At 48.8% G+C, this 17,045-nt stretch overlaps 1 protein-coding gene across 1 annotated transcript in view; it reads left to right on the top strand.

Moving 5' to 3' along the window:
- The window catches only part of BCORL1 (BCL6 corepressor like 1), a gene marked incomplete in the record, with an annotated part of 153,659 nt that overhangs the window by 119,484 nt on the left and 17,130 nt on the right, over positions 1-17,045 (top strand). The window contains 3 exon segments of the mRNA XM_073598146.1: positions 6,754-6,962; positions 8,334-8,555; positions 13,322-13,488. Coding sequence (XP_073454247.1) covers positions 6,754-6,962; positions 8,334-8,555; positions 13,322-13,488 — 598 coding nt within the window.

Genomic DNA, 17,045 nt, shown 5'->3' with positions numbered 1-17,045 from the left:
TTTCTCAAAGTAAGCAAGGGGAGAAAGGGTTAAAGACAACCCAGGGACTTTTAAGGTGCTTAAATTTCAAGATAAATAGTGTAGTCCTGTACGATTTATCCATAAATGATAATAATTTTATTGTTACATTAAAAACAGATTTTATTATAGCATGACACCATCATTTATAAAAAGACAATATGTGTATCTCAATATTCACAACCCCTAATGGGCAGGCAGTAGAAAAAGCCACTTGGTTCAATACCACTCAACATGTTTCGCTCATTTGGAGCTTCTTCAGGAGTTTTGGCATAGATTGTGGTATACTCAGGCTGCCATGAATTGAAGACGAATTATATTGGATAAAAATTGCTTGCTGTAATAGCATCAGCAATGCAGAAAACATCTACTAGGACTCTCATATCATTGGTTCCCGTCTTATATGGCCACAGAAGGATATAAAATTTGTGTATCCTTTAGTGGAATCAATAATCCTTTGCTAGAGGTAGAAACCCCTCTCTGCAAGTAAGGAAGGCAGTGACAGGTCAGTGAACTGTAAGGAAGCCGTAGCCGAAGCTTTTGGGAATCGTACATGGTATTCCATGAAGTAGATACTCATAAGCTGCTTTTGTAAAGGAATCAGAAAGGCATAGAGTGTGGGAGAGCTGTAAACCCCCCCCCCCCCTCCAGTGGAGAGCCTGTGACCATGTCTGCCCTTGTTATCACTTCTATCCCTCATTTCTCATTAAAGAGAACCTGTCACCAAAAAATCATCACATAAGGTATTTTTGTCCCCTATTCAATGTAAAAAAAAAAAAGTTTTGGAAGTGTAAGGAAAAATGTAAAAATACCCCCCCCCCCCCCCCACCAAAAAAGTTTTTGAGCGACTTGCAAACGCATGTGCTAGCGGTGCCGTAGCGCGAAAACATTGTGCTACACATAATGCTGTACACGAGTGTGAGAAATAATTCTACAGGCCCATGTTTCCTGGCTAACTCTAAACTGCAGGGGCCTTTAAAACTGTCGCCTATGGAAAAATATAGGGTGCCCAAGTTTGTTGCCATTTCACGGGTGCACGCAATTCTAAAGCTGAGCTCTGGTTGTTTTTGTGTTTTTTATTAAAAGTCAACAGCTCCAAAAACCTGTAGCTGCTGTCTTTTAATAAACCAACACTCACCTGTCCCCGGATCCGGTGCTCTGCTCACCCGAGCTGCCCCATCCCTTCGTTTTATGTTCCTGGCATCTTAACTTGGGCACCTGGCTGTGACAGCTTGTGGCTTCACGAGCTAGATGCCCACCGCTCATGTGCGGGCCGCGTTGTGCATTGTGAAGGGTCCCGTGGTCCTCTGGGACCAGTGGTGTGTCCCGGACGATGGCGGGAAGGGAGAGAAGAACTTCTGCTCGGTAGGTGGTCCGATCGGAAGTGGTAGCAGGTACCTGGCAAAACCAGATACCCCCCCAAAAAAAGGGCCATTTGGGGAAGAGAAGGCCGTTGCTTATAGTTACGTAGTCTGGTTGAAAAAATACACAATTCCATCTAGTTCAACCAACACAGAAGAAACAAAAAATACACACAAATAGAATACCTCCATATACACAATCCTATACCCACAGTGAAGGCGAAACCCAGCAAAGCACGATCCAATTTGTTCCAGCAGGGGAAAAATGAATCCTTCCTGATCCCCCGAACAGCCAATCAGATATTCCCAGGTTCAACTATACCTATAAGATCCCGTTCTATTATGTACATTTTAGGAAAGAATCCAGGACTTTTTTAAAACCATGCGTTGGACAGAACCTCTGGAGGAAGTCTATTCCACATTTTCACAGCTCTTACTGTGAAGAAGCCTTTCCGTATTTGGAGATTAAGCCCTGGTTCACATTGATGCTACTTCACTTGAAGTAGCGCGATTTCAAAGTAGCAAGGTCAGCGCGATTTCAAGGTGCTACTTGATGGACATCTGTGTGGCTTCATGCACAGATGTCTATTGAATTCGCACCTGAAATCGGCAAAAGTAGTGCTGGAACTACTTTTGCAAATTGGTGCGGTGCTGCAAATTCGGCGTCACACCGATTGGAACTGTGCCATTGCCTCCAATAGGCTGCGACTTGATCTCTCAAATCGCATGACAAATAGCTCCAATGTGAACCTAGGCTTAATCTCCTCTCCTCCAGACGTAAAGAGTGCCCCCTTGTCCTCTGTGATGACCTTAAGGTAGAGCAGTGGTTCTCAACTCCAGTTCCCAAGGCGCCCCAACAGGTCATGTTTTCAGGATTTCCCTCAGATGAAACGGCTGTGGTAATTACTAAGGCAGTGAAACTGATCAAATCACCTGTGCAAAATAATGGGAAGCCTGAAAACATGACCTGTTGGGGTGCCTTGAGGACTGGAGTTGAAAACACTGAAAACACATGTATGTATTTATACATGGTGATCATATTCCCCCCCCCCCCCCTTATGTATTTATACATGGTGATCATATCCCCCCCCCCCCTTATATATTTATACATGGTGATCATATCCCCCCCTTATGTGTTTATACATGGTGATCATATCCCCCCCTTATGTATTTATACATGGTGATCATATCTCCCCCCCCCTTATGTATTTATACATGGTGATCATATCCCCCCCCCCTTATGTATTTATACATGGTGATCATATCCCCCCCCCCCTTATGTATTTATACATGGAGATCATATTCCCCCCCCCCTTATGTATTTATACATGGTGATCATATCCCCCCCCCCCCTTATATATTTATACATGGTGATCATATCCCCCCCTTATGTGTTTATACATGGTGATCATATCCCCCCCTTATGTATTTATACATGGTGATCATATCTCCCCCCCCTTATGTATTTATACATGGTGATCATATCCCCCCCCCCTTATGTATTTATACATGGAGATCATATTCCCCCCCCCCTTATGTATTTATACATGGTGATCATATCCCCCCCCCCCTTATATATTTATACATGGTGATCATATCCCCCCCTTATGTGTTTATACATGGTGATCATATCCCCCCTTATGTATTTATACATGGAGATGATATCCCCCCCCCCCCTATGTATTTATACATGGTGATCATATCCCCCCCTTATGTGTTTATACATGGTGATCATATCCCCCCTTATGTGTTTATACATGGTGATCATATCCCCCCCCCCCTTATGTATTTATACATGGTGATCATATCCCCCCCCCCTTATGTATTTATACATGGAGATCATATTCCCCCCCCCCTTATGTATTTATACATGGTGATCATATCCCCCCCCCCCTTATATATTTATACATGGTGATCATATCCCCCCCTTATGTGTTTATACATGGTGATCATATCCCCCCCTTATGTATTTATACATGGAGATGATATCCCCCCCCCCCCCCCCCCCATGTATTTATACATGGTGATCATATCCCCCCCTTATGTGTTTATACATGGTGATCATATCCCCCCCTTATGTGTTTATACATGGTGATCATATCCCCCCCCCCCCTATATATTTATACATGGTGATCATATCCCCCCTTATGTGTTTATACATGGTGATCATATCCCCCCCCTTATGTGTTTATACATGGTGATCATATCCCCCCTTATGTATTTATACATGGTGATCATATCCCCCCCCCCCTTATATATTTATACATGGTGATCATATCCCCCCTTATGTATTTATACATGGTGATCATACCCCCCCCTTATGTATTTATACATGGTGATCATATCCCCCCCTTATGTATTTATACATGGTGATCATATCCCCCCCCCCTTATGTATTTATACATGGAGATCATATCCCCCCCCTTATGTATTTATACATGGAGATCATATCCCCCCCCCCTTATGTATTTATACATGGTGATCATATCCCCCCTTATGTATTTATCCATGGTGATCATATCCCCCCCTTACGTATTTATACATGGAGATCATATCCCCCCCCCCCCCCCTTATGTATTTATACATGGAGATCATATCCCCCCCCCTTATGTATTTATACATGGAGATCATATCCCCCCCTTATGTATTTATACATGGTGATCATATCCCCCCCTTATGTATTTATACATGGTGATCATATCCCCCCCCAATCTCCTCTTCTCCAGAGGGAATACATTCAGTTCAGCTAATCTTTCCTCTTAGCCTACCTTTTGGGTGGAGCTCTGCTAACATGCTGACATGTTGGGTATCCATTTAATTGGCACACTCTCATCTTTTAATGTTTTGACAAAAAAATTGGGTAATTTATTGCATGTGTGAGCCCTAAAATTAGTCGTTTTTGCATTTCATAAACTGTTGTGCTAACAAAAGGAGGTGAACAAGCCCCCTTGTGATAGCCTGGGACAGGTGCTTTTTAAGGAGACGTTAGGGATCTGTTAGACCCCTGATGTCTTGAGTTTGATCAGCTGCTTTTCTGGCTGTAATAGCTCAGGAACTGACACCTGAAACCAGAAGTGACAAAATACTCATCTCTTCTTCCTTCATTTGTCAGAGGAGATGGGGGAACAGATGTTCCTCAATCTCCTCTATGTGAAGCTGCTTTGACCGAATGGGAGATCCCAGAAGGAGGGGGGGATCCTTCCCAATGCTGGAAAAGCGATTATGTAGCTGTAAAGCCACCCTGATCACTTATACTGTATCTCACAAAAGTGAGTACACCCCTCACATTTTTGTAAATATTTTCTTCTATCTTTTCATGTGACAACACTGAAGAAATGACAGTGTAAATTTTCTGTCCCCTCAAAATAACTCAACACACAGCCATTAATGTCTAAACCGCTGGCAACAAAAGTGAGTACACCCCTAAGTGAAAATGTCCACATTGGGCCCATTTAGCCATTTTCCCTCCCCGGTGTCATGTGACTCATTAGTGTTACAAGGTCTCAGGTGTGAATGGGGAGCAGGTGTGTTAAATTTGGTGTTATCGCTCTCACTCTCTCATACTGGTCACTGGAAATTCAACATGGTACCTCATGGCAAAGAACTCTCTGGGGATCTGAAAAAAAGAATTGTCGCTCTACATAAAGATGGCCTAGGCTATAAGAAGTTGCAATCGCTTTTACAGCATTCCCCCCCCCCCCCCCTCCTTGGATCTCCCATTCGGTCAAGGCGGCTTCACACAGAGGAGATGGAGGAACATCCGTTCCCCCACCTCCTCCGTGACAAATGAAGCAAGAAGAGATGAGTATTTTGCCAAGACCCTGAAACTGAACTGCAGCACGGTGGCCAAGACCATACAGCGGTTTAACAGGACAGATTCCACTCAGAACAGGCCTCGCCATGGTTGACCAAAGAAGTTGAGTGCACGTGTTCAGCGTCATATCCAGAGATTGTCTTTGGGAAATAGGCGTATGAGTGCTGCCAGCATTGCTGCAGAGGTTGTAGGGGTGGGGGGGGTCAGCCTGTCAGTGCTCAGACCATACGCCGCACACTGCATCAAATTGGTCTGCATAGCTGTCATCCCAGAAGGAAGCCTCTTCTAAAGATGATGCACAAGAAAGCCTGCAAACAGTTTGCTGAAGACAAGTAGACTAAGGACATGGATTAATGGAACCATGTCCTGTGGTCTGATGAGACCAAGATAAACTTATTTGGTTCAGATGGTGTCAAGCGTGTGTGGTGGCAACCAGGTGAGGAGTACAAAGACAAGTGTGTCTTGTCTACAGTCAAGCATGGTGGTGGGAGTGTCATGGTCTGGGGCTGCATGAGTGCTGCCGGCACTGGGGAGCTACAGATCATTGAGGGAACCATGAATGCCAACATGTACTGTGACCTACTGAAGCAGAGCATGATCCCCTCCCTTCGGAGACTGGGCCACAGGGCAGTATTCCAACATAACGACCCCAAACACACCTCCAAAAAGACTACTGCCTTGCTAAAGAAGCTGAGGGTAAAGGTGTTGGACTGGCCAAGCATGTCTCCAGACCTAAACCCTATTGAGCATCTGTGGGGCATCCTCAAATGGAAGGTGGAGGAGCGCAAGGTCTCTAACATCCACCAGCTCTGTGATGTCGTCATGGAGGAGTGGAAGAGGACTCCAGTGGCAACCTGTGAAGCTCTGGTGACCTCCATGCCCAAGAGGGTTAAGGCAGTGCTGGAAAATAATGGTGGCCACACAAAATATTGACACCTTGGGCCCAATTTGGACGTTTTCACTTAGGGTGTACTCACTTTTGTTGCCAGCGGTTTAGACATTAATGGCTGTGTGTTGCGTTATTTTGAGGGGACAGCAAATTTACACTGTTTTACAAGCTGTACACTCACTACTTTACATTGTAGCAAAGTGTCATTTCTTCAGTGTTGTCACATGAAAAGATAGAATAAAATATTTACGAATATGTGAGGGGTGTACTCACTTTTGTGAGATACTGTACATGACAGCAGATCGCTGGTTGAAAAAAAGCGATACTAGGCTCATAGCTGCAGCCACAATCCTGGTATATGCACTTGCTGACCAGACGTTTTAATACATACCTCAGTCAGCACTTGGTTATCGATCAATTTTACAGAAAGACGTAACTTGGAGTCTAAAAAAGGTTTTCTTACCTTGTGGTTGGGGTAAGGGAAGTTTAGGAGCAATTTGCAGAAGATCCTGGAGTTTACCAGAATGATGTAATTGGGATTATGTTGGGACACGTACTGAATCCCACAGTATATGATCACAATGGTACGGTTGTCTTCATGAGTCCTGCAATGATATCATCCAAGTCGTTTTCAGCATTGCCTGACCTTATTTCATCTTTTTTTATTTTAGGCCCCTATAAAAGGAAGTTATCTCCAGACAGGTCCTGCGAGTCCTTCAAAACCAAGAGCTCCCCATCTTCCCGAGACAAACTGAGACAAGGCTTCTCCAAAGGCAGCCCGGAGAACTTCGCCTCGGCACAGACCATAGAAAAACCCTCCGGGAAACGCAAGTGCAAAACGAAACACCTGGGAGGAGGAGGCACAGATGAGGAGATGAAGGTAGAACACTTAAGAGAAGGCCACCTTATGGGTCTAGCAGAGTCATTGCCAGCTGGGGCTTCTATAGACTGTCGCGTAGATATATGGATTGAATAACCACTAGCTGACCAGAGACATACCCATACGTCACTGGACTTCAAGTGGTTATACCAGGATGATGCCTGCATGTGTAGGCATCATCCCGGTACCATTTTTTGGGGCCAATGGTCGGATCTCTTGTAAAAGCAATCCTAGCGGCTAACTATCTACTGGATTGCTTCTACAAGCAGCGTGATGGGAGGCACCTCCTGACTCCTTCCCTGGCTTTCTGGGGCTCTCCCGGGACCCAGGCGACCAGACAACACTGGGCTGATCAGAGAGCCGAACAAAAACCGGATCAGCTGTGTTCGGCTACGGTAACACGGAAGCAATGACCTGACCTCTCTTCCGGTTTACCCAAATGTCAACGGCGCCATTTTCAGAACTCAAAAGCATTCGAAAACGCAGATCTTGGGGTGATCGAATGCTTTTAAGGGCAGAGGAGGAATTCAGAGTTTTATAGACCCCAGATTAAAAATAGAAAAGTACTAGGTATACCCTCATCTTAAAGGTACAAGCAGTACTGGGTCTACCCCCATCCACAAGGCCTAAGCAGTACTGGGTGTACCCCATCTACAAGGTACCCCCACCTGCAAGGCCCAAGCAATACTGGGTGTACCCCCATCCACAAGGCCCAAGCACTACTGGGTGTACCCTCATCTACAAGCCTAAGCAGTACTGGGTATACCCCCATCTGCAAGGCCCAAGCAGTACCGGGTGTACCCCCATCTGCAAGGCCCAAGCAGTACTTGGGTGTACCCCCCATCTGCAAGGCCCAAGCAGTACTTGGGTGTACCCCCATCTGCAAGGCCCAAGCAGTACTTGGGTGTACCCCCATCTGCAAGGCCCAAGCAGTACTTGGGTGTACCCCCATCTGCAAGGCCCAAGCAGTACTTGGGTGTACCCCCATCTGCAAGGCCCAGACAGTACTGGGTTTAGCCCCATCCGCAAGGCCCAGGCAGTGCCGGGTGTACACCCCAAAGGTTTGTCCTGAAAATGTTGAAGTTTGTGCAAACAAAAAAAGTATCACGGACCGTACTTGATTGTTTTGTTTTTTGCTACAATCACCTCAAGCACTCAGACTAGCGATAATTCAGTTCATTGTCTTCCTAGATTGTAAGCTTTAATGAGCAGAGGTTCTCCGATTCCTACTGTATTAAACTGTATTGTAATTTACTGTCTGCCCTTATGTTGTAAAGCGCTGCGTAAATTGTCGGCACTATATAAATCCTGTATAATAATAGTAATAATTTTCAGAACTTCCCTGATCACATATTTCTCATCCTATCGTAGGGGAAGGGACGTCGGAGCTTGCAATCCCCCAAGTCCTCGCCTATGAAGTCTCCAAGGAAGGGCAGCGAACCCGGGACCCCGCACAGATCTCGGCGTAGTGGTGCTCTGGGCTCCGGCGACACTCCCGGCGGTCAGCCGATACCGCCAGAAGCCAGGAAACTGATTGTGAATAAGAACGCAGGAGAAACGCTGCTACAGAGGGCGGCCCGACTTGGGTACAAGGTGGGGAAAAAAAATCTACTGTGTGTGCCGTCCATGCCGTGTGTGTGTGTGTGTGTGTGTGTGTGTGTGTGTGTGTGTGTGTGTGTGTGTGTGTGCAGTCCATGCCGTGTGTGTGTGTGCAGTCCATGCCGTGTGTGTGTGCAGTCCATGCCATGTGTGCCGTCCATGCCGCGTGTGTGTGTGCCGTCCATGCCGCGTGTGTGTGTGCCGTCCATGCCGCGTGTGTGTGTGCCGTCCATGCCGTGTGTGTGTGTGTGCCGTCCATGCCGCGTGTGTGTGTGTGCAGTCCATGCCGCGTGTGTGTGTGTGCAGTCCATGCCGCGTGTGTGTGTGTGTGTGTGCAGTCCATGCCGCGTGTGTGTGTGTGTGCAGTCCATGCCGCGTGTGTGTGTGTGCAGTCCATGCCGCGTGTGTGTGTGTGCGCAGTCCATGCCGCGTGTGTGTGTGTGTGCAGTCCATGCCGCGTGTGTGTGTGTGTGCAGTCCATGCCGTGTGTGCGTGTGTGTGTGTGCCGTCCATGCCGCGTGTGCCGTCCATGCCGCGTGTGTGTGTGTGCCGTCCATGCCGCGTGTGCCGTCCATGCCGCGTGTGTGTGTGTGTGTGTGCCGTCCATGCCGCGTGTGCCGTCCATGCCGCGTGTGTGTGTGTGCCGTCCATGCCGCGTGTGTGTGTGTGTGTGCCGTCCATGCCGCGTGTGTGTGTGTGTGTGCCGTCCATGCCGCGTGTGCCGTCCATGCCGCGTGTGTGTGTGTGCCGTCCATGCCGCGTGTGTGTGTGTGTGTGCCGTCCATGCCGTGTGTGTGTGTGTGTGCCGTCCATGCCGCGTGTGTGTGTGTGTGCCGTCCATGCCGCGTGTGTGTGTGTGTGCCGTCCATGCCGTGTGTGTGTGTGTGTGTGCCGTCCATGCCGCGTGTGTGTGTGTGCAGTCCATGCCGCGTGTGTGTGTGTGTGTGCAGTCCATGCCGCGCGCGTGTGTGTGCCGTCCATGCCGCGCGTGTGTGTGTAGTCCATGCCGCGCGTGTGTGTGTGCGCAGTCCATGCCGCGTGTGTGTGTGCGCAGTCCATGCCGTGTGTGCAGTCCATGCCGTGTGTGCCGTCCATGCCGTGTGTGCAGTCCATGCCGTGTGTGCCGTCCATGCCGTGTGTGTGTGTGTGTGTGCAGTCCATGCCGTGTGTGCCGTCCATGCCGTGTGTGTGTGTGCCGTCCATGCCGTGTGTGCCGTCCATGCCGTGTGTGTGTGTGTGCCGTCCATGCCGTGTGTGCCGTCCATGCCGTGTGTGTGTGTGTGTGTGTGTGCCGTCCATGCCGTGTGTGTGTGTGTGCAGTCCATGCCGTGTGTGTGTGTGCAGTCCATGCCATGTGTGTGTGTGCCGTCCATGCCGCGTGTGTGTGTGTGTGTGTGTGCCGTCCATGCCGCGTGTGTGTGTGTGCCGTCCATGCCGCGTGTGTGTGTGCCGTCCATGTGTGTAGCGGCATGATATTGTTCCGTACCCGGGTACCCCAGAGTACATATGGCACATAAGCTGTATGTGATCTGGTGCGGCTTGTTATCCTTCAGTAAGAAGCTGCCCTGATCTAATACGGCGCATGCGGAAGATCAGGTGAGGTGTCCCTGGAAGTGGCGATGTGGCCCTCCCAAGGTGCTCATGTGCAGTCAGGGTCACGTGAACATTGCCACAAGGAAACCAGGAGGATAAAATCCTAATCCTTTCATCTAAAACGGGGTCTCCAAACTACGCTCCATGGGCCACACCCAGCCCTCTACAAGATTTTATGCGGCCCTCAGCTAGGGTCTCCTTAAAGCGGGAGTCCACCAAAAAAAAAAAATATTAAAAGCCAGCAGCTACAAATACTGCAGCTGCTGACATTCAATAAATGGACACTTACCTGTCCCAGGGTCCAGCGATGTCGGCAGCCGACGCCGATCACTCGCTCGACTCTTGGCAGCTGCCGCCACCATCCTAGGTGAGGGAATCAGGAAGTGAAGCATTGCGGCTTCACTTCCCGGTTCCCTACTGCGCATGCGTGAGTCGCACTGCGCGTCGTAACTGGTCCCCGCTATCTCCTGGGACCCGTGTTTCCCAGGAGACACCGCGCAGGGACGGGAAATGTGAGTGGGAGTCTATGCCAGGAAGTGGCTGCAGATACCTGTCTTACACAAGTATCTGCACTCCCCTCCCCCCTGAAAGGTGCCAAATGTGACACCAGAGTGGGGGGGAGGGTTCTGAAAAGCAGAAGTTCCATTTGTGTGTGGAACTCCGCTTTAAAGAGGAACCTCCAGTGGTTTTCTTTCTTCCCAAACACTGTAGCGGCTGACTTTTAAAAAATGAGGTACTTACCAGTGCCCCGGGGTCGAGTGTGTTCTTCCCACAGCCGGTGGTTCTTACTGTCTCGGGTCCCTGGCACCTTCTTGGATATGGGAGCTGGCTGTGGTTTCCTGAGGAACGGCTCCATACTGAGCATGTGTGAGCTTGCCCGGCTCCTTGTGAATGGATCTACGGCCTCTTGGGACATGTGATGCAGAAGGGGAGGGGGCTCTGATGTGGACCCTGATGTAAGGGGGGGGCACTAAGGGGGACCCTGATGTAGGAGAGGGCTCTGATGGGGACCCTGATGTAAGGGGGGGGGGGCTTTGATGGATTCCCTTAATGCAAGGAAGGGGGTTGTGTTGGGCACCCTGATAGAAGAGGGGGCTCTGATGGGGACCCTGATGTAAGGACAACTTTAATAGGGACGTTGATGGGGACCCTGATGTAAGGAGGGGGGTGGGGGACGCTGATGGGGACCCTGATGTAAGGAGGGGGGTGGGGGACGCTGATGGGGACCCTGATGTAAGGGGAGACTCTGATGGGAACCTTGATGTAAGGACAACTTTAATAGGGACGTTGATGGGGACCCTGATGTAAGGAGGGGGGTGGGGGACGCTGATGGGGACCCTGATGTAAGGGGGGGGGGGGCTTTGATGGATTCCCTTAATGCAAGGAAGGGGGTTGTGTTGGGCACCCTGATAGAAGAGGGGGCTCTGATGGGGACCCTGATGTAAGGACAACTTTAATAGGGACGTTGATGGGGACCCTGATGTAAGGAGGGGGGGTGGGGGACGCTGATGGGGACCCTGATGTAAGGAGGGGGGTGGGGGACGCTGATGGGGACCCTGATGTAAGGGGAGACTCTGATGGGAACCTTGATGTAAGGACAACTTTAATAGGGACGTTGATGGGGACCCTGATGTAAGGAGGGGGGTGGGGGACGCTGATGGGGACCCTGATGTAAGGAGGGGGGTGGGGGACGCTGATGGGGACCCTGATGTAAGGGGAGACTCTGATGGGAACCTTGATGTAAGGACAACTTTAATAGGGACGTTGATGTAGCGAGGGGCTCCAATGGAGACCCTGATGTAAGGAGGGGGGTGGGGGACTCTGATGGGGACCCTGATGTGAGAGGAGACTCTGATGGGGACTCTGATGTGAACCTTGATGTAAGGGGGGCTTTGATGGGGACCCTGATGTAAGGACAACTTTAATAGGGACGTTGATGTAAGGAGGGACTCTGTTGGAGACTCTGATGGGGATTTAAGAGGTTTAACCTTAAACTATGTAGAGGGTTCTTTATTGGTAAGAGCGGCAAGGATGTGGAATTCCCTTCCACAGGCGGTGGTCTCAGCGGGGAGCATTGATAGCTTCAAGAAACTATTAGATAATCACCTGAACGACCGCAACATACAGGGATATACAATGTAATACTGACATATAATCACACACATAGGTTGGACTTGGACTTGTGTCTTTTTTCAACCTCACCTACTATGTAAACCTTGATGTAAGGGGGGCTCTGATGGGGACCCTGATGTAAGGACAACTTTAATAGGAACAGTGATGTAAGGAGGGGCTCTGATGTGGACCCTGATTTAACGAGGGGGGTGGGGGACTCGGATGGGGACCCTGATGTAACAGGAGACTCTGATGGGAACCTTGATGTAAGAGGGGCTCTGGTGGGGACCCTGATGTAAGAACAGCTTTAATAGGGGCGTTAATGGTTAATGTAAGGAGAGGCGCTGATGGGGAACCTGATGTAAGGGGGGTGGGGGGGGGGTGCTGTGATGGGGACCTTGAAGCAAGGAGGGGTTGTGACAGGCACCCTGATGTAAGGGGGGGGGAGGGGCACTAAGGGGGACCCTGATGTACGGGGAGACTCTGACGGGCACCCTGATGTAAGGGGGGGCACTAAGGGGGACCCTGATGTAAGAGGGGGGCTTTGATGGAGACCCTGATGTAAGGGGAAGAGGCACCCTGATGTAAGGGGGAGGGGCTCTGATGCGCAATTTTCTCAGCCTATGAATACTTACAAATAGACAATGTGGCCCTTGTACTGAATAGTTGGGGCCCCCGGCTCTAAGAAGCGGCTCGTGTGACATTAATGGAAGGGTATGCAGTGATGCTGGCACAGTCAGTTTTTCTGTTTGGGGGTGGGGGGGGTGAAGGTCCACGTTAAGCCATGGCAGGCCAAGCATACGTATGCACTGTGTGTACGTACACCGACCTTGAGAGAATCCATATTTTGCATACGTTCTCCTAGACATCTCAGGGTGACTCCGGACAGACAGAATAAAACACAAGCTGTGGCCCGGTGACGGTCTGATAAAGCCGTATGTTTGTTTTAATCCCTTTGCACGCGCGGTCTTTGTAGAACAGTAGAAGGAAGGAATGTGCTGCCGTCGGCAGTTTGGCGCAGTCTTTTGAAGTCTTGTTGTTCCTCCTTCCTCCAGGATGTGGTGCTGTTCTGTCTGCAGCGAGATCCAGGAGACATCAACCACCGGGACAACGCCGGATACACCGCCCTGCACGAAGCCTGCTCACGCGGCTGGACCGACATCTTACAGGTCCTTCTGTACAACGGGGCCAACGTCAACTGCAGCGCTCAGGATGGGACCCGGTAAGTCAAATAGCCGCTCTATACTCCTTGACCCCTTGGCGCCGCCCTCCACGCAAGTAGGCGGCCTCTTGGCAGCGAGAGGCCGCATGTTTGCGTGATTTCCGGTCACTAGAGCTGTGCCGAGAGCGCGGGCGGACATTTCCCGGCACCTAACTGAAAGCTCCCAATCGCTGCCTGCGACGGGGGAGTTTTCGGATCACGTGACAGCCAATCACAGTGGTCATGTGATCTTAAGCCCCGCCACCTCCTCCTGGCATCATAAACCTTTTAAAGGTCCGGGAGGCCCCCGGCGTTAAGAGGTTAATGGGGATTGTATGAATAGTGGGGGATTTTTGCAACACTAATGTAGAGTTGGCATGGATAATATAAAAATCTCTTTGGAACGCAAACTGTAAGTACCTGAATGTGATCTGGTATCGGCCTCTTGCGGTCTGCTGTACAGCAGAGCTCCGACTGCGAGAGGAGAAGCCAATCATTTGTGCTGAAAAGATGTTGGTAGGAGAAGAGAGCAGAGTGGCAGAGAAACGCTGTCCAGTCTGCTGCTTATCCTTTAACCTTTTTACTACCACCATAAAGGGGGTGGAGGAAGGTTTTACACACACTCCCAATGGCTTCTGCCTCCTGGAGCGTACTGTCCATAAGCCGACTGTTGAATTTCTAATGAAAGCAGTGCAGCGGGTGTACAGCGGCCGGATCATTTTATGTGACGCCCCAGAATGCACCACTGTCCTGTAATAAAGACCCCCCTCCCGGTGCTTCTCCGTGCTTGCCAGTGCCATTCAACGACCCGGAGAAAAATCTGCCACCACCAGATGTTGACCATAGAGATTTCCGGAGACCAGATGGTCCGCAGTCATCTCTATGACCTTCGGAGGCCCGGGTGCAACGTTATGACGTCACCTCCGGCCAGTGGAAGTAAACCATGCCAGGGACACGGCTGGAAAGAGATCGTTTTTTTTTTTTTTTTTTTTTATCTTGATCTTTCCAGCCTGGAGGATAGACCCCACATCTCTCCATAAAGAGGACCTATACAATTCCTATTACAGGGGATGTTTACATTCCTTGTAATAGGAATAAAAGTGATCAAAAAAAGAAAAATTTAAAGAGAAAGTGTAAAAATTTTAAAAAATTAAAGTAAAATAAACAATAAAAAGTAAATAATTTAAAGTGCCCTCCCCCCGTCCCCGTGTGTTCGCGCACAGAAGCGAAAGCATACGCAAGTCTCACCTGCATATGTAAACTGTCTTCAAATCGGGTATCGCCTCATGCGTTAGAGTGAGAGCAATAATTCTAGCACTAAACCTTCTCTGTAACTCTAAACATGTAACCTATAAAAAAAATGTAAATCATCGCCTATGGAGATTTTTAGGTACTGAAGTTTGGCGCCATTCCACAAGTGAGCGCAATTTTAAATCGTGACATGTTGGGTATCTATTTACTCGGCGTAACATCATCTTTTATACTATACAAAAATATTGTGCTAACTTTACTGTTTTTTTTTTTTTTTTATTCATGAAACCCAAAAAAACACATTCGAAAAATTGTTGCGCAAATACTGTGTGACATAAAAAGTTGCAACGGCCGCCATTTTATTCCCTAGGGTCTCTGCTAAAACATACTTTATATACTCGAGTATAGGCCGACCCGAATATAAGCCGAGGGACCTAATTTTACCACAAAAAACTGGGAAAACTTATTGACTCGAGTATAAGCCTAGGGTGAGAAATGTAGCAGCTACTGGGTAAACTGTGCCCATTTGCAGCCTCCACTGTGTCCATTTGCAGCCTCCACTGTGCCCATTTGCAGCCTCCACTGTGTCCATTTGCAGCCTCCACTGTGCCCATTTGCAGCCTCCACTGTGCCCATTTGCAGCCGCACTGTGCCCACAATGAGGCTGCACCCTCACTCAAGACCCTCACTCGAGTATAAGCCAAGAAGGGGGGTTTGAGCCAAAAAAATGTGCTGAAAAACTTGGCTTATACTCGAGTATATACGGTATATAATTTTTGAGGGTTCTGAGTAATTTTGTAGAAAAAAATGATAATTTTTACATGTAGGAGAGACGTGTCAGAATAGGCCCGGTATGGCAGTGGGTATGGTTGCCCATCAGACCAGTCAGCTGAGAATCTGCAGGTGGTTGGCAGTCTGCCTCAAGAGAAAATGTGGGTATGAGGCTCTTGTAATTCAGGCTCGGTTCACACTGCTGCTATGCGGGACTCCCTGCGATTTTCCTGTGCGGGTTTCCCGCATCGCACCTGAATCGCAGGCGGGTCACACTGACATCTGCGAACGGCTGTGGGTGCCAACATAAAGTTAATGACGCCCCCCAAATCGAATCGCAGCGCGAACTGTGTAAATGGTGCAGGAATCGGATCTCATAGGTGTGAACACATTCCAGTGCGGACCAAAAAAAGGGCCCCGCACCATTTTGGTGCGGATGCGATGCGATTTCAGCCGTACAGTTTGGATTTGCATCGCACAGACATCAAATGTGATCTGCACAGCAATTTTGGTGCGATTCACCTGTGATGTCTGTCTGATCGCACCAGTGTGAAGCCAGCCTGAATCTTCAAACTGCCAGCCAGGGAGCTTTGGTGAGGCTTGATGACTTGAACCTCAGCAGCTCTACCATAAAGCGGACCCCTCCCCCCCACTTCCCAAAAGAACAATGGCCTCCACTGAGAAATCCAGGGGAAATGGACACAAAGAACACCACATGGTCTCCTTAAAGGGTCCACAATCGTTTTTTGCTGGTAAAATTGAGACAACAAGAAGATAAAAGGTACCAACACATTGCAGGGGGTCAGACAGTTCTTCATCAGGGCTGTCAAGGAAGGAGTATTAGTACCCTCAATGGACATCCTACCTACAAGCTGCTGACTACACACACTATACAACTTTTATACAATCTTTTTGTACAACTTTCCTTTTAGATTTACCAAAACCATATAATCTGAGGTCAAACCTAATCACTTTCAATGTGTTTGTAATCAGGCAGGTCCTTGCACTACATTATTAAAGGTTAATCTAAAGGAAATTGAACAACAAAAGTTGTATAATGTGTATTCAGCTTTAGTGCACCTGATTTTGTATGCAAGATTTCCATCCAGCCCGTGTCTGTTCAACCAGTTAGATTTTTTTGTGTGTCTCCCTCTATTGGTGGCTGGTGTAATTACAGACGGTGATAACCATTTTCACCGCCTTTTTTTGCCTTCCCAAAGCAAGCACTCTTCTCATCCCTCAAGGATCTTGCTCCGGTTAGTAAGTCGCTTTGGGCGTGGTCTCTTGATATTTATGATGATGTCACTTGGTGAGATGTAGGTTTTCAAAAGCATTTGCACTCAGTTGACCAGTGGCTAGTTGGCAACATACACTCACCGGCCTTTTTAGGTACACCTGTTAATTTGCTTGGAAACACAAATTGCTAATCAGCCAATCGCATGGCAGCAACTCAATGCATTTAGGCATCTAGACGTGGTGAAGATGACTTGCTGAAGTTCAACCCGAGCTTCAGAATGGGGAAGAAAGGGGATTTAAGTGACTTTGAACGTGGCATG

The sequence above is a fragment of the Aquarana catesbeiana genome, linkage group LG09, assembly GCF_042186555.1.
Source record: "Aquarana catesbeiana isolate 2022-GZ linkage group LG09, ASM4218655v1, whole genome shotgun sequence".
Classification (NCBI taxonomy): Eukaryota; Metazoa; Chordata; class Amphibia; order Anura; family Ranidae; genus Aquarana; species Aquarana catesbeiana.
Note: the sequence above shows the minus strand (reverse complement) of the source record. Positions and strands in the feature narration are given on the sequence as shown.